A 27,564-nucleotide genomic window follows, 5' to 3' on the forward strand; every position below is an offset into this window, starting at 1 on the left:
CATACACTTCCTCACACTCACATACTCCCTCTCAAGCACATACGTGCATATACATACACTCTTTCTCTCTCTCTCTGTCACTTACTCACACACACACCCTCTATAAACCTATAGGGTGAATTATTTCATCCAAGATGTTTATGTATTGGCAGATACATTCTGTTTTGTTCAGCAAAATAAAACCAGCCTGACTCCAGGTTAAAACACAGATAGATTAAAAACAAGGCCGCACATCTAAAATGCATTGTCCTGTCCTGAGATGTCACCTCTTGTATAGACCAATAAAACCTTTAATTTTCTCAGGGCAATGGCTTGAAAGAAATTCTGGGATTTGCAATTCTGTATTGTATAACTCCTGTTCCACACTACACCTGAGGAAGGAGCAGAACTCCAAAAGCCAGTGTTTTCAAATAAACCAATTGGACTTGAGAGGCAGTACTGGTGGAGGCTTTACCTGACAGTCACCACACCTCAGGTGAGATTAAGGAGAGTCCTTCACGGTAACCTAAGCTTGTGCACAAAGTCAGATGTGCTAACACTGTCCAACACTGGCACTTCCACATCATAAGCTGATGTAGAAATTGAACCTATGCTGTTTGCATTGCAAACCACCTGTCTAGCCATCTAAGCTAACCTACTGCTGACAAATGCAGTATGTGGATAAGTATGAAGTTGTCCAATTCAGTGGAAAAACAGAGTGGCGAAATATTTAAATAATGACACACTACGTAATGCTAATATCCTAGCATGCCAGTCATTAAAAGTAAACATGCATTTGCAGCAGGCAGTTAGGAAAGCTAATGGGTTTGCATACAGGAGAAAAGAAAACTTAGTGCCGTTGTACAGTGCCTTGGTGAGTCCACATTGGAGTTTTTGTCTCCTCACGTAAGGTAGGATATAATTTATACAAGGAGCATTCCAAAGGTTCACCAGACTGATTTGTAGGATGGCAGGTTTTACATATGAGAAGGGATTGGGTCAATTGGGCCTGTATCCACTGGTGTTTAGAAGAATGGGAGGGGATCTTGCTGAAATGTATAAAATTCTGACAGGGTTGGACAAACTGGACTAGCTTCCACTTTATCCACCTTGTTTAGTACTTCTTGAAAAAAATCTCCAATAAATTAAGCAAAATAGTTAGTTAGGTTTAGACATAATGGGAACTGCAGATGCTGGAGAATCCAAGATAACAAAGTGTGGAGCTGGATAAACACGGCAGGCCAAGCAGCATCTTCGGAGCACAAAAGCTGACGTTTCAGGCCCAGACCCTTCATCAGAAAACTTTCTGATGTGCGGAGTTTGCACATTCTTCCCATGTTTGCATGGATTTCTTCTGGGTGCTTGGGTTTCCTCCCACAGTCTAAAGATGTGCAAGCTGGGTGGATTGGCCATGCTCAATTGCCCATGGTGTTCAGGGATGTGTTTAGGTGGGATGCTCTGAGGGTCAGTGTGGACTTGTTGGGCTGAAAGGCCTGCTTCCACACTGTAGGGATTCTATGATCCAGATGCTGCTAGACCTGCTGAGCAATTCCAGCTATTACTGTTTTTGTTTCTGATTTACAGCATCCACAGTTCTTTCAGTTCTCTGTGATTTATACTGTGGTTAATCTCCCTCCACACAGACCTTGGTATTTCAACAGCGTTCAGTGAAGTTTGATTGACCCATCATTCTCCAAGATAAGGTGTATAGCTGAATGAACACAGCACGCCAAGCAGCATCAGAGGAGCAGGAAGGCTGATGTTTCGGGCCTAGACCCTTCTTCAGAAATTCTCCAATATATATTTTCTGTTTTCAAGTTCCTGACCTTGGCTGGTTCACTCCCTACACATGGAAGTGCATCCTCAGCAATGGATACTGTATTCCCATGCCTGAACTGTGGGGAGATGAGGGAGGGACTCACGATAGGGGCGGGGCTTGTGGTGAGGTTTGAACCGGATATCCTTGTCTCCAGGGGCGACAATTAGGCCCAGCCGAGAATGGACAGCCCTGAAGCGGTGTTCAGCCTCTTTTACATCGTCCTTTCTTTCTGTTTTGTTTTAACTCCGACTGAGTTCCGTTCGGCGGGGGTGACGGTGCAGGATCTGCTGTCCGAGCAGCTGGGTAGCGAGGATCTGGCCTTCACCCATTATCATATCCGCAGGACAGCGGCCACCGTCATTGTACATTCGCTGCTACCACTAGGTCAGGGCAGGGCAGGGCAGGGCAGAGCGGCCGGGGCTGGGGGATGCGGTTTGGATAGGGGAGTGGACCAAACCTATTCTGAGATAACAGTTTGGAGCTGGAGCAACACAGCAGGTCAGGCAACATCAGAGGAGTCGGAAGGTTGTCCTTTCGGGTCGGGCCCCTTTTGTAGTGTCATCTCTGACTCCAGCATCTGCAGTTGTTACCATCTCCAAACCTGGTTTGTTCGTGTATTGTGAGCCTCGGAGTTGCGTAGGATTTCACCAGTCCTGAATGTTTGTAATTATTGGAAATACTGTCAACATAAACTTTATAAACTTCAGATTGTGTCTAAGCTCTGTTCTGTAGGCAGCAGTTTTCAGGATGGTATTAGGTTGTGACGGTGCTGATAATCAAGCGAGCAGGCTTTTATGAATTCAAATGAATTGACCGGAGCCGAAAATGCAAGCTGCCGATTAATATTTCGTTTGGACTTGCACTCTGCCTGGCTTACAGTTTGCTTATGTGCTAATTTAGCTAATTCTTGCCTCGGTGGTCGTAGTAGGTTTAAAAATACATGCAAAGGGCAAAAAAGCACAGCATTCAAGACATTTTGTCACCTGTGCCTTGCCTTTATATTGGTGACTTTTAAGAACTGATTTCCAATCTTTGATCTGATTTGCATTGTACTGGCCACTATATATTGAACAGAGATAATGGGAACTGCAGATGCTGGAGATTCCAAGATAATAAAATGTGAGGCTGGATGAACACAGCAGGCCAAGCAGCATCTCAGGAGCACAAAAGCTGACGTTTCGGGCCTAGACCCTTCATCAGAGAGGGGGATGGGGGGAGGGAACTGGAATAAATAGGGAGAGAGGGGGAGGCGGACCGAAGATGGAGAGCAAAGAAGATAGGTGGAGAGGGTGTAGGTGGGGAGGGGATAGGTCAGTCCAGGGAAGACGGACAGGTCAAGGAGGTGGGATGAGGTTAGTAGGTAGCTGGGGGTGCGGCTGGGGGTGGGAGGAAGGGATGGGTGAGAGGAAGAACCGGTTAGGGAGGCAGAGACAGGTTGGACTGGTTTTGGGATGCAGTGGGTGGGGGGGAAGAGCTGGGCTGGTTGTGTGGTGCAGTGGGGGGAGGGGATGAACTGGGCTGGTTTAGGGATGCAGTGGGGGAAGGGGAGATTTTGAAACTGGTGAAGTCCACATTGATACCATGAACATTTGATTGTATTGTTATGCTTGGCGATGACTGGCCATGCTTATTAAGTCTTGTGTCACTTTCAGTCTTCTATGCAGCCCACCAAAACTCATTGAATAAGTTATTGTTTCTCATGTACAATATCTTGCAGGTCCTGACTTAGAATTTAGTGTCACTGACTGATTGTAAATTTTAAGTAACTGTTTAAGTAGAACTTTGATTCATTCATTAGACTCCAATTAGCACTACCCACAAATGTGACCAACTTGCATTGTGTTTCTGTTAAGATTATTTTTGTAATTCAGAGAGAATCAGAAACTAAGGTATAAACCATGGCATTTTAACCCAAGCTGAGTCATTCCTTTGCGTTAGGTGCAGTAATTGGAGAGTGTTTCATTGCCAGAAGCAATGCCCCTGCCAAATGAACCATTAAGCCATAGAACTCCCTATTTTCGTAGTGCACATACATTTTTGGACAAACAGCTGTAGCTCAGGTTGTGATTGAGTTTGTTGACTTGCTCGCGGAGCTGCCTTGTTCTCGTTCAGACATTTCATCTCCATGCTAAGTGACATCATCAGTGGAGCCTCCAATGAAGTAATGTTATTCAACTTCGCTTGGAATTTATACTGTCTGGTCTGTTACAGTGAGAACCGTTGGTTCTTTACCGGTAATGCAATCATCAAACGTACAGAATTGGACCCCATATACAAATCCACACAGATCAAAACTGGAAATGACACTACTCACCATAACAGACCAGACAGTATAAATTCCAAGTGGAATAGAATAACATAGCTTTATTGGAGGATCCACTGAAGATGTCACCTAGCACGGTGACAAAATGTCTGAACGAGAAAAAGCCAGCCAGGTGAGCAAGCCAACAACTTCAGACCACATAAATGTTGATTGCATTCACTAATTGTCTCTCCTGATTTGGATAATATTTACCCCTCAGCCAATCTTACCTGAAAGTAAGTTGACTGATTATGCATCTTATGCACAGCAATGTTGTCATATTTGCTAACAATTTGGCCACTGCACTTCAAAAACAAAAGGGTAAGATGCTACATGAATATAAAAAGTTTTATCAGAGATAAAAGAAGGGTAGGTGATCAAGCTGTAGTTGAGGTAAAAAGATTGAGGGTATCTTCATTTGTTGTAAGTGTATGAACAGGTATTAAATTACCCTGTATTGAAATGTGTGCCATATACTTTTCTCACTTCTCACCACTTTTGTTTCTTGCAGGTTATTATGCAGGAATGTGTGTTGCATCTTCTGGTGAAAAGCAGTTCTACTTTCTAGTAAGCGAGGGTTGGTTGATTTACTTAGTGACTGCTGTGCTCATCCCTGCTTTTGCTAGCCTCATGGTGTTGTACTGGTCCTTAAATAAGTGGGGCAACCATCCAATAGCCAGAGGCCTTGCACATTATGCCCTTCCACAGTCTGGTTGGAGAGCTGTGGCATCTTCTGTTAATACTGAGTTCCGAAGGATTGATAAATTTGCTTCTGGAGCGCCAGGAGCCCGTGTTATTGTCACTGATACCTGGGTGATGAAGGTGACTACATACCGTGTTCATATAGCGCAGCAGCAGGACATTCACCTCACATTGACTGAATCAAGACAGCATGAGCTGTGTCCTGACCTGAATACTCCTGTACAATTCCTCACAATTCAAGTGTGCAGCATCAATCCGAACGTCAAGCCATTCAACATTAGGTGGGTAATACAGTCCAATCACAACTGGATTTAGTTCTCCTGATTAAGACTTGAAACCATGCCACCTTGCCTTCCAGGCCTGTTCACTGATTCCCTCCCCTTAACACAAACATTATGTCCCTTACTCTTTCCATAGCACTCTTTTTTTTCCCCCACTGCCCTAAACTGAATTGCACCAAGTGAGAAGGAGATTGTTTTGGATTGGGTGGGGTTTTCAGAAAGAAGCTAAGTAATGTTGTTACACATTAAGCATTGAAGTAGTACAGTTTGTATTGTCTTTGTTTATTTATAGACTGAATTCGACAGAGTATGGTGAACTACGTGAGAAACTCCACACAACAGTTCGAAATGCTCATAATGTAGTCATCCATCAGTCTCTTAGTGACATGTTTCTTGACACATTCAAGATCCAGGTGGAATTGAACCAACGGTTTCATCTACCTAGTAATCAGGTATCTGTGTTCAAAATCAAGTTTTATTTTTACCTGTATAATATTGTATAACAGCTGAGCCATGTGGAGTTAATGCTTGGCTTAGATGCATTACCTGAAAATGAGATATGAAGTGTATCCTCTGAATCTGTGGATCAGTCCATTATCATTATATCATTTAGTAATACATCCTCTGAGCGTGAGCTCATCTAAAATTTGTTACTCATATCCTAATTGTTGTCAGGCTCCATCACCCCAGTACTCACTGACCTGTATTGCTCCATATCCGTTAATGCCTAAATTTAAAATTATTTCTCTAATTTTCAAATCTCTCTATGGCCTTATGCCCTCAGCCTGTCTCTGTAGCCTCCTTCCATCTTGTATCCTTCTGAGTTATATGCCATTCTAATTCTGAGCTTTTGAGTATCCCTGATTTTCTTCATTCTGTTATTGATAGCTGTGACTTTAACATAATTAGGCATCAAACTCTGGAGGACCCTCCCTAAACCTCTCCACTTTGCTTGCCTTCTTTCAAGCTGCTCTTTAAAATCTGTCTTTGACTGAGCTGGTGGTCATCTGCACAAATATCTATAGTTCAACGCAAACTTTGGATAATTTTCAAAGAGGCTTTATAAAGCATTTTAATAAGTATAAATTGAGATGATGTATTCATTCATTGTTTTGATATAGAACATTACAGCACAGCACAGGCCCTTCAGCCCTCGATGTTGTGCCGACCTGTCATGCCGATCTCAAGCCCATCTAACCTACACTATTCCATGTACGTCCATATGCTTATCCAATGACGACTTAAATGTACCTAAAGTCGGCGAATCTACTACCGTTGCAGGCAAAGTGTTCCATTCCCTTAATACTCTGAGTAAAGAAACCACCTCTGACATCTGTCCTATATCTTTCACCCCTCAATTTAAAGCTATGCCCCCTCGTGCTCACCATCACCATCCTAGGAAAAAGGCTCTCCCTATCCACCCTATCTAACCCTCTGATTATTTTATATGTTTCAATTAAGTCACCTCTCAATCTTCTTCTCCCTAATGAAAACAGCATCAAGTCCCTCAGACTTTCCTCATAAGACCTTCCCTCCATACCAGGGAACATCCTAGTAAATCTCCTCTGCACCCTTTCCAAAGCTTCCACATCCTTCTTATAATGCGGTGACCAGAACTGTACACAATACTCCAAGTGCGGCCACACCAGAGTTTTGTACAGCTTCACCATAACCTCTTGGTTCCAGAACTCGATCCCTCTATTAATAAAAGCTAAAACACTGTATGTCTTCTTCACAGCCCTGTCAACCTGGGTGGCAACTTTCAAGGATCTGTGTACATGGACACCGAGATCTCTCTGCTCATCTACACTACTAAGAATCTTACCATTAGCCCAGTACTTTGCCTTCCGGTTACTCCTACCAAAGTGCATCACCTCACACTTGTCTGCATTAAACTCCATTTGCCACTTCTCAGCCCAGCTGTGCAGCTTATCTATGTACGTTCAACTAAAAAAACGGTTTTCAGTATGGTACTTTGATCAATGATTTACTGAAGAACCTGTACTTCGAGTATATTATGTGATTGGAGTTTGTGCAGACCCTCTCCCATTTCTGCATCCAAGGCAGTTAACACTACTTTGGTGCGATGTGTGCCACAAATATAGCACTGAAAGGATGTAACGTTTCAAATGTTTCTTGATTTTGGAGGGGTTTTTTTGATGAGCTGTTGTGCAGATTAGAGAACTTCGTCTACCCTTAATATCACCATCCCAGTACATTGACGCTGTTTGTGATATTCCATGCTGTCAGCCATGATTACCTGGCTAATTAACTGATAGCTGGGGGTTTGGAATCAATGTTGCCTTCTCCTACCTGGTCTGCCAATTAAGGCTGACCACTCCAACCACCCCTGAGCTGTGTGGTCGAGAGTTATTCAACACATATCTTCACACCTCTGCCTACAGTTCTTAGCGAGGCTCAGCAGAGAAAGCCAGGCAGCAGGAGCTTGATTAGGAGAGGCTATTTGAGGTGCTCACGATATGGAACTTGCTATGGATAAAAAGCATCATGACTCTTATCACCATTACTGATCCTTCCTACTCATTTGACCACAAAATTAGTCTTTTGAACACATAAATATAAGTCAGAGTTAGTGAAAATAAATGTTTTCCATCAATTCACTTCCATATGCCATCAATCTTGTTTATTTTCAACACCCTGGTCCTTATTTCCAGTTGCAAGAGAGCTAGACCCTGAAATGTTTCTTTAGCATCAACAGTTTGTCTGTGTGAAGTAAAGTTTTTACTAACTGGCACCTACGGGACCAAGAGTGTACCAGTTGATCAAATATTCCAGTTAAGCAAGACGTCCATATAAGCAATATAAGAACAAATGTTAAATAGTAGAAATGTAATGGGGTGTATGCACATCACTGCTTACTTTATTTACAGCATAAATCACTTAAACAATAACTTACCGGTAGAGAGCCTTTTCATTCTCGCCCTCAACTGACTACTTGAAACATTGTGGAGATCGCACATATAGTAACGTAGTAACTTACGATATTACAGGTATATAATTTGTGCTGATTTATCAAGTGTGCTGGTTCATTAGATGCCAATTAAACTCAATACAGCAAAATTTATTTTATCGTCCATGGACGAATAGTGGCTTTTCGGTCCCCCCGAGTATTAATGAAGTTCTTTTAATACACTTGTTGAAGTGCTTGGCAACTGGAGAAGGGGGCTTTTTAGTGGCATATTGATATAAGGAAATCAAAACAAATTGTATTTCTTGCACCAAGACACAAATTCAATATGAATATAGTTCTTAATAAAAGCACTAAAGGAAGAGGAATGGCAGCACATGGATCAGTTTATTATATTCTTTGCCCTGTACATTTTCTTTGTGGGACTAAACCTTGGCAGAGTAAAATGTGCTGTTTTTATCTTCCCTGTCATCAACCTTGCCCTGTACTTTCAGGTAAAGATAAGGCTGACATCCAGAACTTGCAAAGTCTTCAAAGAGAGATTGTACTTGCTTTAAAACAGTATTCCATTAGGTAAAGGTAAAACCCTCAAAGTTCCTCAAAATTGACCCCAATTGTTCCCAACCAGATATTTTGGAAACCAGTCCAGACTTTGTGAGCAATCCGTATCTGACATCACATTTGTAACCTAAACAAAAGATTCTGGAGTACTGTGTGCAGTTCTGGTCACTCTGATATAGGAAGAATATCATTAAACTGCAGAGGGTTCAGAAAATATTTACCAGGATGCTGCTGGAAATGGAGGTTTGAGATTTTAAAAAACTGGAAAGACTGGGACGTTTTTCCACTAGAGTGTTGGAGGTTGAAGGATGACCTTATTGAGATTTTATAAAATCATGAGAGGTTCGGATAAGGTGAATGACAAAAGTCTTTTCCCTTGGGTGGGGGAGTTCAAAACTAGGGGGCGTATCTTTAAGGTGAGAGGAGAAAGATTGAAAAAGGTGATATGGGGAAACTTTTCTTACAGAGTGGATCGTGTGTAGAATGAACTGCCAGAGACAGTGGTAGACGTGGGTAAAGTTAAAACATTTAAAAGACATTTGGATAAGTTCATAAAAGGAAAGGTTTGGAGGGATATGGACCAAGTACAGGCAAGTGGGACTAGTTTAATTTGCGAACATGGTCATTGTGGACTGGTTGGACCGAAGGTCTGTCTCCAAGCTGTATGACTCTCTTTGACAATTTATTAATAATGCAATAATTAGTGAATTCTGAGGAAGGGTCACTGGACCCAAAACGTTAGCTCTGTTTCCTCCTTCACAGATGCTGCCAGACCTGCTGAGCTTTTTCAGCAACTTTGTTTTTGTTATTAATAATACAGTAGTTTTAGCAGGGCAAAGTTAAACCACAAGGTAATCTAATTAATGAGCCTGAGCTTCTGGTTGCCAGCTTCAACACACCATTGTGTTGCCTGGCCAACATCTGTGTTTCTGTCTTGCCGCAATGCTAGCTGGAAGAACAGCACCTCATTTTCCACTTCGGAACCTTGTAGTCTTCACTTCTCCCTTGTCCTTAGCCCAACCCCATGTCTTCACATAAGCTGCTACATCAAACAACCCATTGTCAGCCACTAAATGTCCCCATTCTCCCATGCTGACCTTTACCCATTCCTTTGTCCGCCTAACTGCTTTTCTTTCTCTCTGACTGCATCTCTAGATATCATTTACTACCAACACACACACACCCCGAAGCTGGTCTCATCCCAGCGACGGTTGGTTCTGAAGAACGGTCACGGGACCTGCAATGCTAGCTTAACGTAACAAGCCATGGAGCAGTAGGAAAAGAAATCTGAGCCTTAAGGAGAAATTGTTGAAACTAACATCGGTTTTCCTGTTGAGATATTAAGTCTCTTGCGTAAATGTGAAAAAAAATCCTATGGAACTATTCGATAAAGATTAGGAGAATTCTACCTGCTGTCTGCTTAATCCTTGTCTTTGAAAACACCTGAAAGTAGTTTATCTAATAACTCGCTGATTCTGAGGCTTTGCAGTGAACAAGTTGACTGAAATATTTCTCACTAATTACAACAGTGACTACACATCAAAGCATTTATTCATTGACTGCGAAGCTCATTGAGACTCCAGGGATCACAAAAGTCTTTCTTACTGCTAGAATTTGACATCTCTTTTTTTTGTTTTTAATTAGCCCGAGGGTAAAATACAAATTGAAGTCATATACATGGCAATGATTGACTTCAAGTAGATGCTTACAAAAATCACATTTCTTACCGAAAGAATAGTAGAAATTTTTTTGTGTGCTTTAATTGAAACTTTAAAAATGCACAATCCCTGTTAAATCTTTCATTCCTGTGTTCTTGAGATTGACATTTTTTAATTTTAAAATGTTCCTTTCAAACAGGAACTGGAGCCGTGCATTGGCTGCATGCAGACAGCTGCTAACATTAAACTCATCAAAGTCTGCCAAGAGCCAAATGAGGGCGAGTGTCAACAATGTTATTGTCGCCCCATGTGGTGCCTAACCTGTATGGGAAAATGGTTTGCCAGCCGCCAAGATCAGCAACATCCAGAAACATGGCTATCCAATCGGGTCCCCTGCCCTACCTGTCGGTCAAAGTTTTGCATTCTTGACATCTCTGTTGTATGCTAACGTGCATGAAAATAGAAATTATCCTTCATCATAAGATCCCAATTGTCTACCTGGTGTCAAGATTTCATTTCTGAACTCTTCCAAGTTTTTGCTGTAACCCCAACATTTTTTATTGTTATAGAATCTAAACTAAATGTCTTCAGGCCACAACAAATGCCCTTGAAGTGTTCGCTTATTGTAAATCCCCACATTATTCTCTAATGACGACTTCCAGTGAGAGAAATTGTTTTCCCCTTTCTTAATCCCCTGTTTCTGTTCAAAATGGAACCTGTCAACTTGGAATAGCTCGTTCTAGAACTGATGACTTTTGCAGCAGGAACATTGATTCAGTGTTGCCCGAAACTCAAATCTCCAGATCACTACAGTGCCTGTATTTATGGATTATCATGAGTTGACTCCAATTCATTAATTTAATTGTTTGAAATGCTTATAAACTCCAAAGCTTTTTAAAAATATTTCTCAACTCTTGGTTTTATACTGTAGATATGGATTGTCAATATTTTATGTCCAGCTTTAAATCTTTCCTATACAAATGCATAGACAGTATTAGAGTTTTGGATGACATTGTGTCATCCATGCAAGATACAAAATTTAAGTTCTCTCAAACTTACCTGATCCTTTCTAATGCATTGTGTCAATTGCACATCCCCTTTTATGAACTTTTTCTGCAGCTGGCTGATTTTTTTTTCCATGGTTTACTTTCCTATTTCACACTCAGTGTTGACACATGTTAAAAATTGCCTGTAATTCATTCAAAATTGTGCCAACTCCAGTTCTTCAGCTGCATTTTTTCTTAATACTTTTGCAAACAATGCTGATACTGCTGGGTTTCTCATTGTGTAAAGGTGATGATGATGACAGCCATTTGCCTTGAGCTGCGGCAGTTCACAACTTCCACAACTGGTCAGTAATGCAAGGGGAGTTAGTTTGTTCATTTTGACTTTAACAATGCAGATTATGTATAATGAGGGTCAGTGCAAATTCTTCCGAAATAATTTTGAAGAAAACCATTACATTGCCCAGATTTGCTCAACCAGGAGTCTAGGTCTAGAGGCAGTCTTAGGGTTAGCCATACCTTTCAGGTTTGGAATTGGGAAATGTTTTTACACATTAAAAATAGAAGTTTGGAACTATTGCAGCAAATAGCAATTTGTAGGTTAACTGTTAATTTTAAATCTCAACTTGTTTTCTTTTCTTAGCCAAAGATATTAAGTAACAACGGTAGGTATCTGGAGTTATTTCACAACTATGATCTCATTGAATGGTGAAATAAGCTTAATTGTCTCAATAGTCTCTTCCTGTTGTAGCTCTGAAATATTCTGCTGTAAAGTCTGTAACACCAATTCAATTTGGCAATACTTCAAGCAAAATTTTAAAATGAAGCCACACTTATTTTGGAAAGTTAAAAATCCTTTTGCAATTTTTCAAATTTTCACCCTTTATTGTTAATTTAAGCTAGGTTACTTTATTCAGTGTGGTAGTGTTAAAATTATCTCGGAGCCCTTGCAATTGCAGGACGAGTAGAAAGGATTGACATGCTGAAACGATTCCTGCATAAGTCCACACTGATTCGCACGCTCCCGTCCGCTTCTACCTAAATCGTTCTATGGAGGAGACGATGGCCCAGTGGTATTATTGCTGGACTGTTAATCCAGAGACCCGGATATTGTTCTGAGGGCCTGGGTTTGAATCCTGCCACTGAAGATGATGGAATTTGAATTCAATAAAAATATCTGAAATTAAGAATCTAATGATGACCGTGAATGTATTATTGATAGTTGCAAAAACCACCTATTTCACCAATGCCCTTTAGGGAAGGAAACATCCTTACCTGATCTGGCCTACACATGACTCCAGAGTCACAGCAATATGATTGACTCTGAATTGTCCTCCGAGCAATTAGGGATGGGCATTAAATGCTGCCCTAGCCAGTAATACCCTCATCCCATGAATGAATAAAGAAAAAAAATGTATTTCAAACTGAGACTGACAAAAGACTGCAGGTATCTTTAGAACAGCATGGCTCTTACCTTACTTAACTTAGTTTTAAGATGAACTTGTATTTTTGAAGCTATAAGGTATGTTTTTCTGTTTTGGTTTTTGGACAAAGGTACATAATAAAATACTCTGCCCTGAATGTTCATGCCATATATACTGCCTGTTCCCAAAATGATTTCTGTTGGTAGAGAGGTTTCAGTGATCACAATATCATGACATAGCTGTGGATCGATCTACCATTAGGTGGCCCCAGGGAGCAGTTTCTGAAGTATATATGGTCTGTTGTTGCGTGTTTCCTATTCAAATTACCATAGACAAACCAATGTCGCTTTACACATTCCAAAATGTGAATTCATACACCATTTGTTATACTGTCATGAACAGTGTAATGTTGTATCACAGAATATCTTCAGATGTTATTCATTCTGCTGTCAGCTGTGGCTCAGTGGGTACACACTTGCTCTTGAATCATAACGTTCTGGAGAGTTCCCACTCCAGTGCTTAAGCATAAAAATCAATGCTGACACTCCTGCAATGATTAAATCTATCTCCACCACATTCTCAGACATTGTATTCCAGATCCTAATCACTTGCTGGGTAGAAATGTTTTTGCTGATGTCACCTTATATCATTGTACTGTGGTTCTCAGGCCTTCTGCCAAAAGGAACAATCTTTCCTCTTAAACTAGTCCATCCAGACCTTTCATTTTGAACACCTTTGATAAATTTGTCAATTTTGTCAAAAGGAGACCAGTATCAGCATCACTAATCTATATTTGTATCTGAGGTGCCTCATTCCCTGAACAATTCCTGTAAATCTTGTCTGTGGTTTCATAATGCTTTTGTATTCTTCCTCAAGCATTGCTCCAGTTGAGACTAAGCCATTGTTTTATATAAGTTCACCATTGTCTCCTTGATTTTTGTATTTGCAGCTTTTTTTATAATACAAAGGCCGTGGATGCCTTCTTACATGTTTTTTAAACCAGAACCGCCATCCCTCGATGATTTGTCTACATATGTATCCATAGGTCCCACTACTTCTGCACTTCCTTTAGAATTGTATCCTTTTTTTATATTGCAATCCCTTGTATGTTTTACACCAATATCATCTATTTCAGATTGTCAAGTTTCACCTTTCATCTGCCCACACATTTCATCAGCCTGTCTATGTCCTCTAAATCAATGCCAACCATTATACTCCTCACAATTCACAAACTTCCAGGTTTTGTCATATGAAAAGTTTGAAATTTTCCTGTACACCCAAGTCCAGGGCATTGATCAAAAATTTATGCAATTGATTTGAATGTGAACGTAGCAGGTGACTCCAAGATTGGAGGTGTAGTGGACAGCGACGAAAGTTACTTCCGAGTACAATGGGATCTTGATGGGCCAATTGGTGAGAAGTGGCAAATGGAATTTAATTTAGATAAATGTGAGGTGCTGCATTTTGGAAAGGCAAATTAGTCCCTGAACAGAGAGAGCTTGGAGTACAGGTTCATTGTTCCAAGAGAGTGGAGTTTTAGGTAGATAGGATAGTGAAGAAGGTGTTTGGTATGCTTGCATTTATTGGCCAGGGCAATGAGTATAGGAATTGGGAGGTCATATTGTGGACGTTGATTAGGCCACTATTGGAATACTGTGTAATTCTAGCCTACCCGCTATGGGACGGATGTTGTGAAACTTGAAAGGGTTCAGAAAAGATTTACAAAGAAGTTGCGAGGGTTGGAGGGTTTAAGCTATAGAGAGAGGCTAAATAGGCTGGAGTTATTTTCCCTAGAGCATTGGAGGCTGAGGGGTGATCTTATAGAAGCTTATAAAATCATGAAGGGCACAGATAGGATAAATAGATAAGGTCTTTCCCTGGGATGGGGGGAGTCCAAAACTGGATGGTATAGTTTAAGGTGAGAGGGGGAAAGATTTAAGAGGGACCTGAGGGCAACCATTTTATGCAGAGGGTGGTGTGTGTCTGGAACAAGCTGTCAGAGGAAGTGATGGAGGCTGGTACAATAACAACATTTAAAAGGCATCTGGATGGTTATTTCAATAATAAGGATTTGGAGGGCTATGGGCTAAATGCTAGCAAATGTGCCTAGATTTATTTAGGATATTTTGGTCAGCATGGACAAGTTGGACCTAGGGTCTGTTTCTGTGCTGTATATCTCAGTGCCTGTAAAAGTAGTGGTTCTTGTGGACGTAAGAACTGAACTATGAACTCTCACAGGCTATTATTAAGCCATTTCTGCATGCTGAGCAACAAAGGAAAGCTGTGCTCATAGTGGAAGCCGCAACAAAACATGACTTCTGTGGAATAAGTGTGACCCAAGCAGAAATGGAACATTGGTCTGTGCTAACACAGAGACCACTGACATAGTAATACATTAAGGTTGGTTGGAGCAGCACTAGTATGATGAGCAAAACAAAGGGAAATGAGTCTTGCAAACCAAATTTAAACCCTAACTGAAAGTCATTTTGGAGCAAGAACCTAGAACTAACACATACAAGGATGACCGTGAGTTGGCGACTCTGAGAAGACAGTGAAAACTCACACAGCCATATTCTTCATCCTGTATTGTGATGGATAGCCTACAAGCTTCTGATGTTTGTACTTTAATTCTTTTTTAAGTTATTAAATAAACTACTTATAACCTTTCTCCAGTTTGTGTTGTAAATTAATTGAAAGTGCACACTTGGTACAACATTCTGGAACTGACACATGGCGAATTATAATTTTCACTATGTACTTTCCACCAGTGTGAGAAACAACTGCTTGTTATTACTCTCAACTTTGTCACTTGTCTTTCTTTTCCATTCTCCAGCTACCATTATTTTACCTTGGGCTTGAGCTCTGTTGAAAATTGTCATGCCCTATTAAAATCATTATTGTATTAGCGTCATAGAGATATACAGTATGGATACAGACCCTTTGATCCATGCCAACTGGATATCCTGTGTAAGTACAGCCCCATTTGCCAGCATTTGGCCCATATCTCTCTTAAGCCCTTCCTTTTAATATACCCACCCAGATGCCTTTTAAATGTAGTTGTAACAGCTGTCATTACTTTGGCAGCTCATTCGATCCACATACCACCCTGCGTGGAAAAGTTGCTCTTCGGTCCCGTTTATATCTTTCTCCTGTCACCGCAAGCGTATGCCCTTTAGTTTTGGACTCCCCATCTTGGGGAAAAGACCTTGCCTATTTGTCCTATCCAAAGCCCTCAGGATTTTATAAGCCTCTATAAGGTCACCCATCAGGAAAATAACTCCAGTATATTCAGCCTCTCCATAACACTCCAACCCTAGCGACATCCTTGGAAAGCTTTTCTGAACCCATTCAAGTTTCACATGCTGTAGGAAGGAAGCCAGAATTGAATGCTGTATTCCGAAAGTGAACAAGCCAATGACCTGTGCAGCTGCAACATGACCTCCCAACTCTATACTCAATGTGCTGAGCAATAAAGGCAAGCATATCAAATATAATAAAATGTGAGGCTGGATGAACACAGCAGGCCAAGCAGCATCTCAGGAGCACAAAAGCTGACGTTTCGGGCCTAGACCCTTCATCAGAGAGGGGGATGGGGTGAGCGTTCTGGAATAAATAGGGAGCGAGGGGGAGGCGGACCGAAGATGGAGAGAAAAGAAGATAGGTGGGAAGGTAGGGAGGGGATAGGTCAGTCCAGGGAAGACGGACAGGTCAAGGAGGTGGGATGAGTTTAGTAGGTAGGAGATGGAGGTGCGGCTTGGGGTGGGAGGAAGGGATGGGTGAGAGGAAGAACAGGTTAGGGAGGCAGAGACAGGTTGAAAGCTCTCTGATGAAGGGTCTAGGCCCGAAACATCAGCTTTTGTGCTCCTGAGATGCTGCTTGGCCTGCTGTGTTCATCCAGCCTCACATTTTATTATCAGAGACAGGTTGGACTGGTTTTGGGATGCAGTGGCTGGACGAGAAGAGCTGGGCTGGTTGTGTGGTGCAGTGGGGGGAGGGGACGAACTGGGCTGGTTTGGGGATGCGGTGGGGGAAGGGGAGATTTTGAAGCTGGTGAAGTCCACATTGATACCATTGGGCTGCAGGGTTCCCAAGCGGAATATGAGTTGCTGTTCCTGCAACCTTCGGGTGGCATCATTGTGGCACTGCAGGAGGCCCATGATGGACATATCATCTCAAGAATGGGAGGGGGAGTGGAAATGTTTTGCGACTGGGAGGTGCAGTTGTTTATTGTGAACCGAGCAGAGGTGTTCTGCAAAGTGGTCCCCAAGCCTCCGCTTGGTTTCCCCAATGTAGAGGAAGCCACACCGGGTACAATGGATACAGTATACCACATTGGCAGATGTGCAGGTGAACCTCTGCTTAATGTGGAAAGTCATCTTGGGGCCTGGGATAGGGGTGAGGGAGGAGGTGTGGGGGCAAGTGTAGTATTTCCTGCGGTTGCAGGGGAAGGTGCCGGGTGTGGTGGGCTACTAACCTCATCCCACCTCCTTGACCTGTCCGTCTTCCCTGGACTGACCTATCCCCTCCCTACCTCCCCACCTATACTCTCTCCACCTATCTTCTTTTCTCTCCATCTTCGGTCCGCCTCCCCCTCTCTCCCTATTTATTCCAGAACCCTCAGCCCATCCCCCTCTCTGATGAAAGGTTTGGGCCCGAAACGTCAGCTTTTGTGCTCCTGAGATGCTGCTTGGCCTGCTGTGTTCATCCAGCCTCACATTTTATTATCTTGGATTCTCCAGCATCTGCAGTTCCCATTATCTGTGAATACAGAAGGTCTGGTTAGTAAGTTTGAAAATGACACTGAAATATGAAGTGTCGTGAACTGTGAAGGAAGTTATCTCAGAGTCCAATGGGACCTTGGTCAAATGGGCCAATGAGCTGAGGAGTGGCTGATGGAGTTTAATTTAGATACATTTTGGAAAGGCAAACCAGGGCAGGGCTCGTACACTTCATGGTAGGGCCCTGGGGAATGTTGCCGAATAAAGAGACCTAGGTGTATAGGCTCATAGTCCCCTGAAAGTAGAGTCACAGTTAGACAGGGGGCGAGAAAGCATCTGACACACTTGCCTACATTAGTCAGAATATTGCATACAGGAGCTGGGAGGTGATGTTGTACCTTTGCAGGACAGTGGGGACTTTAGAACGCTGTGTACAATTCTGGTCATCCTTCTTAGCTGTTAATTTTGAGATGATACAGAAACGATTTACAAGGATATTGCCGGGATTGGGGAATTTAGGTTATAGGGAGAGGCGGAATAAGCTGGGGCTATTGTCCCTGGAGAGTCGGAGGCTCAGGGGTGTCCTTACAGAGGTTTATAAAATCACGAGGGGCACGGATATGGTGAATAGTCAAGTTTTTTTTTCCCAGGTTAGGGGAGTCCAAAATTAGAGGTGCATAGTTTTAATGCGCAGGGTAAAGACTTAAAAAGGGACCTGGGGGGTAACTTTTTCATTGGGGGGATGCGTATGGATGAGCTGCCAGAGGAAGTGGTTGGGGCGGTACAATTACAACATTTAAAGGGCATCTGGGTGCAGACTTGAATAGGAAGGGTTTAGAGGGACATGGGCCAAATGCTGGCAAATGGGACTAGGTCCGATTGGGATGCCTGGTCAGCATGGATGCATGGGACCCAAGGGCCTGTTTCTGTGCTGTGCAGCTCTATAACTCCATGCCAGCGAAGTGGCTGACAGTTCCATGAGTCTCTGACAGGCACCGGAGGCTCTGGACCAGGGTTGGGGTCGGGGAGGAGGCAGTGCAAAGGAGAGGAGCTATCTTTGTGAAGGACCAGCAGAGGAAACACAACAACAGACACCTCCTCCCACCCACCCTCCTGCAAAAATTCCATCCCCTATTCCCAATTCCTCCGCCTCCGCCGCATCTGCTCCCACGATGAGGCATTCCACTCCTGCACATCCCAGATGTCCAAGTTCTTCAAGGACCGCAACTTTCCCCCCCACAGTGATCGAGAACGCCCTTGACCGCGTCTCCCGTATTTCCCGCAACACATCCCTCACACCCCGCCCCCGCCACAACCGCCCAAAGAGGATCCCCCTCGTTCTCACACACCATCCCACCAACCTCCGGATACAACGCATCATCCTCCAACACTTCCGCCATCTACAATCCGACCCCACCACCCAAGACATTTTTCCATCCCCACCTCTATCTGCTTTCTGGAGAGACCACTCTCTCCGTGACTCCCTTGTTCACTCCACACTGCCCTCCAACCCCACCACACCCGGCACCTTCCCCTGCAACTGCAGGAAATGCTACACTTGCCCCCACACTTCCTCCCTCACCCCTATCCCAGGCCCCAAGATGACTTTCCACATTAAGCAGAGGTTCACCTGCACATCTGCCAATGTGGTATACTGTATCCACTGTATCCGGTGTGGCTTCCTCTACATTGGGGAAACCAAGCGGAGGCTTGGGGACCACTTTGCAGAACACCTCCGGTCGGTTCGCAATAAACAACTGCCCCTCCCAGTCGCAAACCATTTCCACTCCCCCTCCCATTCTTTAGATGACATGTCCATCATGGGCCTCCTGCAGTGCCACAATGATGCCACCCGAAGGTTGCAGGAACAGCAACTCATATTCCGCTTGGGAACCCTGCAGCCCAATGGTATCAATGTGGATTTCACCAGCTTCAAAATCTCCCCTTCCCCCACCACATCCCAAAACCAGCCCAGTTTGTCCCCTCCCCCCACTGCACCACACAACCAGCCCAGCTCTTCCCCTCCACCCACTGCATCCCAAAACCAGTCCAACCTGTCTCTGCCTCCCTAACCTGTTCTTCCTCTCAGCCATCCCTTCCTCCCACCCCAAGCCGCACCTCCATCTCCTACCTACTAACCTCATCCCACCTCCTTGACCTGTCCGTCTTCCCTGGACTGACCTATCCCCTCCCTACCTCCCCACCTACACCCTCTCCACCTATCTTCTTTTCTCTCCATCTTCGGTCTGCCTCCCCCTCTCTCCCTATTATTCCAGCTCCCTCTCCCCATTCCCCTCTCTGATGAAGGGTCTAGGCCCGAAACGTCAGCTTTTGTGCTCCTGAGATGCTGCTTGGCCTGCTGTGTTCATCCATCCTCACATTTTATTATCTTGGATTCTCCAGCAACTGCAGTTCCCATTATCTCTGAAGCATATCAAATAGCTTCTTCACTATTCTATCTACCCACAACTTCACTTTCAAGGAACTGTGAACCTTCACTCATGGATCTCTTTGTTCAGCAACGTTCCCAAGATCTTACCATTAACCGAATAGCTTATGAACTTCCATTCAGGATTTTAAAAGCTGGACAAAAACAGACAACTAAAATTGGTGCTGCAAATGCTGTGAATTTGACAGTCAGGCAACTGATGTAATAAGCTCAACACATGATTGCAAATGTTTCAGACTTGCCCTTTGCATTAATCTTCAATTTGAAGTACAGAGTAAATGATAACATCTGACTCCTGAGGCCCCAACCATCACAAATGCTAGTCTTCAATCAATTCCATTCACTCTATGTAATAGCAAGAAACGACTGAATACACTGAATGCTGCAAAGGCTATGGGCACCAATAACATTCTAAAATTAGAATGGAAGACTTGTGCTCCAGAACTAGACATACCTTTAGTTTAGCTCCTCCAATACAGTTATAACACTGGCTCCTGCATGACAAAATGGAAAATTGTACCAGTATGTTCAGTATACAAAAAGCAAAATAAATCCAACACATCCAGTTACTACCCATGAGTCTACTCTTCATCATCAGAAAAGTAATTTAAGGTGTTGTCAACAGTGCTGTCAATCAAGCAGCATGTGCGAAGGAATAATTTGCTCATTGGCGCTCTGGGTTCTTCCAGAGTTACTTAGCTCTTCACCTCATTAAAGCTTGGTCCAGATAGGGATAAAAATACTGTACTCCAGTGGTGATGTGAAAGTGACTGCCTTTGAAATCAAGGCAGCATTTGACTAAGGCCCCAAGGAGAACAAGAAAATCTGGAGTCAGTGGGAATCGAGAATAAATTTCTGCCCCTTGGAGTCAGAGATAGCATAAAGTAAGATGATTGCAGTTGTTGGAGGTCAACCTTCTCAGCCCCAGGATATTACTACATGAGTTCCTCAGGGACCCAACCATCTGCAGCTCCCTTCATCGATGATCATACTGAAGCCATCCTGTAGCAAGACCTAGACACCACCAAGGCTTGAGCTGACAAAAGGCAAGTAGTATTTATACCATGCAAAAATTGGGCAATGATCTATGTCCAATAAGAGGCAATATAACGACCATTCCTTGACATTCAATAGTGTAGCCAATATCTAGGAGTGTTATCATTGACCAGAAACTCAACTGGGCTCACCATATAAAGACAACAGCAGATCAGAGGCTATAAATACTATACTGAGTAACTCACTTCCTAACCTCCCAAAGCCTGCCCATCATCTGGAAGGCAGAAGTCAAGAGTGATGGAATACTCCCACTTGCCTAGATAAGTACAGGCCCAATAACACTCAAGATGCTTGACACCATCCAGGACAAAGCAGCTTTCTGAATTGGTACCACAACCACAAACATCCACTCCCCCCCACCACTGACAGTTAGTAGCAACAGCATGTACATTCTACAAGGTGCTCTGCAGAAATTCTCCACAGATCCTAAGAAGCATCTTCTAAATCCAAGACCATTTTCAACCAAGGCCACATCAAACGCCTTACCGAAGTCCATGTATATGACGTCTATAGCCTTTCCCTCATCAATCAACTTTGTCACATCCTCAAAGAATTCTATTAAGTTGGTAAGACATGACCTTCCCTGTACCAAACCATGCTGCCTATCGTTGATAAGCCCATTTTCTTCCAAATGGGAATAGATCCTATCCCTCAGTATCTTCTCCAGTAGCTTCCCTACCACTGACGTCAGGCTCACCGGTCAATAATTACCTGGATTATTCTTGCTATCCTTCTTAAACAAGGGGACAACATTAGCAAGTCTCCAGTCCTCTGGGACCTCACCCGTGTCTAAGGATGCTGCAAAGATATCTGTTAAGGTCCCGTCTATTTCCTCTCTTGCTTCCCTCAATAACCTGGGATAGATCCCATCCGGACCAGGGGACTTGTCCACTTTAATGTCTTTTAGGATATCCAACACTTCCTCCTTCCTTATGTCAACTTGACCTAGACTAAGCAAACATCAATCCCTAACCTCAATATCTGTCATGTCCCTCTCCTTGGTGAATACTGATGCAAAGTACTTGTTAAGAATGTCACCCATTTTCTCTGACTCAGCACATAACTTTCCTTCTTTGCCCTAAAGTGGGCCAATCCTTTCTCTAGTTACCCTCTTGCTCTTTATATATGAATAAAAGGCTTTGAGATTTTCCTTAACCATGTTTGCCAGCAATATCTTATGTCCTCTCTTAGCCCTCTTAATCCCTCGTTTCAGATTTGGTCTACATTCCCCATATTCTTCCAAGGCTTTGTCTCTCTTCAGTTGCCTAGACCTCATGTATGCTTCCTTTTTCCTCTTGGCTAGTCTCACAATTTCACCTGTCATCCAGGGTTCCCTAATCTTACCTTTTCTATTCCTCATTTTCACAGGAACATGTCTCTCCTGCACGTTAATGAACCTCTCCTTAAAAGCCTCCCACATACTAAATGTGGATTTACCTTCAAACAGTTTCTCCCAATCTACATTCCCCAGATCCTGCCGAATCTTGGTACAGTTGGCCTTCCCCCAGTTTAGAACTCTTCCCTTAGGACCACTCCCATCCTTGTCTATCAGTATTGTAAAACTTATGGAATTGTGGTCGCTATTTCCAAAGTAGTCCATTACTGTAATTTCAACCACCTGGCCGGGTTCATTCCCCAGCACCAGGTCCAGAATGGCCCTTTCCCGAGTTGGACTACATACATACTGCTCTCGAAAACCCTCCTGGACACACCTTACAAATTCTTCTCCGTCTTGACCCCTAACACTGAGTGAATCCCAGTCAATGTTGGGAAAATTAAAATCTCCCATCACCACCACCCTGTTTCTCCTACACCTTTCCATTATCTGTTTACATATTTGTACCTCTATCTCACGCTCACTGTTGGGAGGCCTTTAGTACAGCCCCAACATTGTTACTGCATCCTTCCTATTTCTGAGTTCTACCCATATTGCCTCACTGCTTGAGTCCTCCATAGCACCCTCCTTCAGTATAGCTGTGATATCGTCTTTGACCAGTACTGCAACTCCTCCACCCCTTTTACCTCCCTCTCTATCCCGCCTGAAGCATCGATATCCTGGGACAACTAGCTGCCAATCATGCCCTTCCCTCAACCAATTCTCAATAATAGCAATAACATCATACTTCCAGGTAATGATCCAAGCCCTAAGCTCATCTGCCTTATCTACTATACTTCTCACATTAAACAAATGCACCTCAGACCACCTGTCCCTTTGTGTTCATCATCTGCTTCCCAACTGCTATTCCCTTTAGTCACACTGACTCCATTATCTAGTTCCCTACAGGCTTTCGTTACTACCTCTTTTCTGTCCAATATTTGGTTCCCATCCACCTGCCACATTAGTTTAAACCCTCCCCCGCTGCCCAAATAAATGAAGACCGCTCCCGCTCGAAGTAAGCTTTTTAGAGTGGGAAAAACCTTACCTTCCCAGCAGCCACCTGGTACTCTTTGTCTCTCTCTCGCTCTCCTCCCAAAATCCAAGTCAGGCCAATGGAGAAAGTGAAGTCACATGGGGTCCAGGGTGCTAGCTAGATGGATAAAAACACTGGCTAAGCAACAGGAGACAGAGAGTAGTAGTAGAAGGGAGTTTCTCAAATTGGAGACATGTGACTAGTGGTGTTCGACAGGGATCTGTGCTGGGACCACTGTTGTCTGTGATAAACGTAAATGATTTGGAGGAAGGTATAGGTGGTCTGATCAGCAAGTTTGCAGATGACACGAAGATTAGTGGAGTAGCAGATAGTGAAGGGGACTGTCAGAGATTACAGCAGAATATAGATAGCCTGGAGAGTTGGGCAGATAAATGGCAGATGGAGTTCAATCCGGGCAAATGTGAGGTGATGCATTTTGTAAGATCAAATTCAAGGGCGAACTGTACAGTAAATGGAAAAGTCCTAGGGAAAATTGATGAACAGAGAGATCTGGGTGTTCAGGTCCATTGTTCCCTGAAGGTGACAACGCAGGTCAATAGGGTGGTCAAGAAGGCATATGGCATGCTTTCCTTCATTGGGCGGGGTATTGAGTACAAGAGTTGGTAGGTCATGTTGCAGTTGTATAGGACTTTGGTTCAACCACATTTGGAGTACTGTGTGCAGTTCTGGTCGCCACATTAGCAAAAGGATGTGGACGCTTTTGAGATGGTGGAGAGGAGGTTCACCAGGATGTTGCCTGGTATGGAGGGTGCTCGCTATGAAGAAGGGTTGAGTAGATTAAAATTATTTTCATTAGAAGGACAGAGATTGAGGGAGGACCTGATTGAGGTCTACAAAATCATGAGGGGTATAGACAGGGTGGATAGCAAGAAGCTTTTTCCCGGAGTGGGGGACTCAATTACTAGGGGTCATGAGTTCAAAGTGAGAGGAGGAAAGTTTAAGGGAGATATGTATGGAAAGCTCTTTACACAGAGGGTGGTGGGTGCCTGGAACACGTTGCCAGCGGAGGTCGTAGACGAAGATATGTTAGCGTCTTTTAAGATATATTTGGACAGGTACATGGAGTTTCTCCCCCTTGGTCCAGGAACTCCTTACCTACATCCGTGACACCGCCCATGCCCTCCACCTCCTCCAGAACTTCCAATTCCCCGGTACCCACACCTCATTTTCAACATGGACGTCCAGTCCCTGTACACCTGCATTCCCCATGCAGATGGCCTACAGGCCCTCCGCTTCTTCCTGTCCCGCAGACACGACCAGTCCCCCTCCACCGACACCTTCATCCGCCTAGCTGAACTCGTCCTCACCCTCAACAACTTCTCTTTCGATTCCTCCCACTTCCAACAGACAATGGGGGTGGCCATGGGTACCCGCATGGGCCCAAGCAATGCCTGCCTCTTTGTAGGTTATGTGGAACAGTCCCTCTTTCGCACCTACACTGGCCCTAAACCCCATCTCTTTCTCCGTAACATTGATGGCTGATCGGCGCTGCCTCATGCTCCCAAGAGGAGCTTGAACAGTTCATCCATTTCACGAACACCTTCCACCCCAACCTTCAGTTCACCTCGACCACCTCCAAAACATCCCTCACCTTCCTAGATCTCACTGTCTCCATCTCAGGCAACCACCTACAAACCGATATCCATTTCAAGCCCACCGACTCCCACACCTACCTGGAATACACCTCCTCCCACCCACTTTCCTGCAAAAATTCCATCCCCTATTCCCAACTCCTTTGCCTCTGCCGCATCTGCTCCCAGGCTGAGGCATTCCACTCCCCAACATCCCAAATGTCCTCGTTCTTCAAGGTCCGTAACATACCCCCCGCAGTGGTCGAGAACGTCCTCAACCGTGTCTCCCGTATTTCCCGCACCTCATCCCTCACAACCCGCCCCCGCAATAACCGCCCAAAGAGAATCCCCCTCATCCTCACATACCACCCCATCAACCTCTGGATACAACACATCATCCTCCGACACTTCCGCCATCTACAATCCGACCCCACCACTAAAGACATTTTTCCAACCTCACCCTTGTCTGCCTTCCGGAGAGACCACTGTCTCCGCGACTACCTTGTCCGCTCCACGCTCCCCTCCAACCCCACCACACCCGGCACTTTCCCTGTAACCACAGGAAGTGCTACACCTGCCCTCACACCTCCTCCCTCACCCCTATCCCAGGCCCCAAGATGACTTTCCACATCAAGCAAATGTTCACCTGCAGATCCGCCAATGTGGTATACTGTATCCACGGTACCTGGGTTGGCTTCCTCTACATTGGGGAAACCAAGTGAAGGCTTGGGGACCACTTTACAGAACACCTACATTCACTTTGCAGTAAACAACTGCACCTCCTAGTTGCAATCCATTTCAATCCCCCCTCCCATTCCTTAGATGACATGTCCGTCCTGGGCCTCCTGCAGTGCCATAATGATGCCACCCGTAGGTTGCAGGAACAGCTACTCATATTCCGCTTGGGAACCCTGCAGCCCAATGGTATCAATGTGGATTTCACAAGTTTCAAAATCTCCCCTCCCCCCACTGCATCCCAAAACCAGCCCAGCTCATCCCCGCCTGCCTAACATGTTCTTCCTCTCACCTATCCACTCCTCCCACCTCAAGCTGCACCTCCATTTCCTACCTACTAACCTCATCCCGCCCCATTGACCTGTCCATCCTCCCTGGACTGACCTATGCCCTCCCTACCTCCCCACACATACAGAGAGTAGTAAGGGAATGGAACACTTTGGCTGCAACGGTAGTAGATTCGCCAAATTTAAGTACATTTAAGTCATCATTGGACAAGCATATGAATGTACATGGAATAGTATAGGTTAGATGGGCTTCAGATTGGTATGACAGGTCGGCACAACATCAAGCACCGAAGGGCCTGTACTGTGCTGTACTGTTCTATGTTCCTCTCCACCTATCTTCTCCTCTATACATCTTCAGTCCGCCTCCCCCTCTCTCCCTATTTACTTCAGAATCATCTCCCTGTCCCCCTTTTCTGATGAAGGGTCTAGGCCCGAAACGTCAGCTTTTGTGCTCCTAAGATGCTGCTTGGCCTGCTGTGTTCATCCAGCTCCACACTTTGTTATCTTGGATTCTCCTGCATCTGCAGTTCTCATTATCTCTGATCACAAGTTTCAATAACTGTTTGGTTGATTATTTTATGAGTTTCTAGGTACAGCTTCTTAGAGGGACTTTTTTTTCAATGGGAGTTTGGCTGGTTTAAAAAAACTTAGCGTTTCAAAAATTTCCCCATGTCATCATATAACTCATCAAGGATGCATGAGGGCATGCAAGTGGCATGGAAGGCGAATGGAGGAGGCATGAGGGATATGTGGGATTTAGACAGACATGTGCTAGTGGGCCTAACAATCATGTAGAATATGGGCTGATTTCCTAGTAAATGGAGGTGAGCCTTCTAACCTACCAACCAAAGTGCTTGCCTGTCTCTGTCCTCACCTTGGAGAAGTACAGGGGAGTGCTCAGTTTGACTGAGCCTGACTAACATCTGAAGGTGGAAATTCCAGGCAAATTGGCCGAATTTCAGAAGTTAAGGACACCAAGGTGGGAAATACCCAGATTCTCAATTCCTTGTTCAAAATAGAAAATCCACCTTTTTAGAGTTACTTATTGGTAGTGTGATGTTTACTAACGTGTTATTTTCTTGACTGTTAATATTGGATGGGCATGCATGCAAATGTATTTGTAGCATAGTTTCTCTCTATGACAAAAATTACCATAAAACGTTCAGTAACTTTTTTCCACTACCACAATGTATGAGTCAGAGCTGTAACTTCAAACAGTTGAAGGCTAATCTTTGATTAGATGGTGTGTGTGTGTTACAGGTGTGTGTGGGCGCTTTTTATATTTTGCTTTCTTCAGTGCTCTGTGATCTTTAATCCACCCTAGATAGTGAACTCAGAAAGTACTGCACGAATAACAGAACAATGATTAGTTCATAACATGCTGTATTCTGTATTCATGCTCTCAAAACTATTACATTAAAATTGATATGTATAATTCAGATACGTGAATGGATTTTGTAGACAAGGCAGATTGATTTTGGCAAAGAAAGTACGGAAAATCATAGAACACTGAAATAAAAACAAAAATAAGTGCTATAAACATTCAGTGGACAAGCAACATTGGTGGAGTGTTGAAGGGTGGAATCTGTCCAGCCCCTGAATTGCATGTGCATTGGTGAGTCATTTGGGAAAATTGTTTAAGAACATAGAACATAGA

General features: G+C 43.8%; 2 protein-coding genes across 5 annotated transcripts in view; one reads left to right on the forward strand and one right to left on the reverse strand.

Moving 5' to 3' along the window:
* Positions 1 to 1,888, reverse strand: part of LOC125454020 (transforming acidic coiled-coil-containing protein 3-like) — a 60,951-nt gene extending 59,063 nt beyond the window's left edge. For both annotated transcript variants that reach the window (XM_059649979.1, XM_059649977.1), the window contains exon 1: positions 1,625 to 1,888. The gene's annotated coding sequence lies outside the window, so the exon portion shown is untranslated. The remainder of the gene's footprint in view (positions 1 to 1,624) is intronic.
* Positions 1,889 to 1,918: 30 nt separating this feature from the next.
* Positions 1,919 to 15,327, forward strand: tmem129 (transmembrane protein 129, E3 ubiquitin protein ligase). 3 transcript variants are annotated; one of them, XM_059649980.1, is made up of 4 exons: positions 1,919 to 2,182; positions 4,612 to 5,083; positions 5,376 to 5,535; positions 10,431 to 15,327. In XM_059649980.1, the coding sequence occupies exons 1-4, from the start codon at positions 1,978 to 1,980 to the stop codon at positions 10,677 to 10,679; spliced, it is 1,086 nt and encodes a 361-aa protein (XP_059505963.1). In that variant the 5' UTR covers positions 1,919 to 1,977; the 3' UTR covers positions 10,680 to 15,327. The 3 variants fall into 3 exon arrangements, with proteins under 3 accessions (XP_059505963.1, XP_059505965.1, XP_059505964.1); XM_059649982.1 differs by having other exon boundaries at positions 12,195 to 15,327; XM_059649981.1 differs by lacking the exon at positions 10,431 to 15,327 and adding an exon at positions 9,729 to 10,387.
* Positions 15,328 to 27,564: the final 12,237 nt, after the last annotated feature.

Source organism: Stegostoma tigrinum, chromosome 1 (assembly GCF_030684315.1).
Source record: "Stegostoma tigrinum isolate sSteTig4 chromosome 1, sSteTig4.hap1, whole genome shotgun sequence".
Lineage (NCBI taxonomy): Eukaryota > Metazoa > Chordata > Chondrichthyes > Orectolobiformes > Stegostomatidae > Stegostoma > Stegostoma tigrinum.

What these genes read in the sequence shown, in the direction of transcription:
- tmem129 (XM_059649980.1), top strand. Translation starts at nt 1,978, where the DNA reads ATGGACAGCCCTGAAGCGGTGTTCAGCCTCTTTTACATCGTCCTTTCT. An exon ending in GTCAAGCCATTCAACATTAG is followed by an intron (nt 5,084 to 5,375) that starts GTGGGTAATACA and finishes GTTTATTTATAG; the next exon opens with ACTGAATTCGACAGAGTATG. An exon ending in TTCATCTACCTAGTAATCAG is followed by an intron (nt 5,536 to 10,430) that starts GTATCTGTGTTC and finishes CCTTTCAAACAG; the next exon opens with GAACTGGAGCCGTGCATTGG.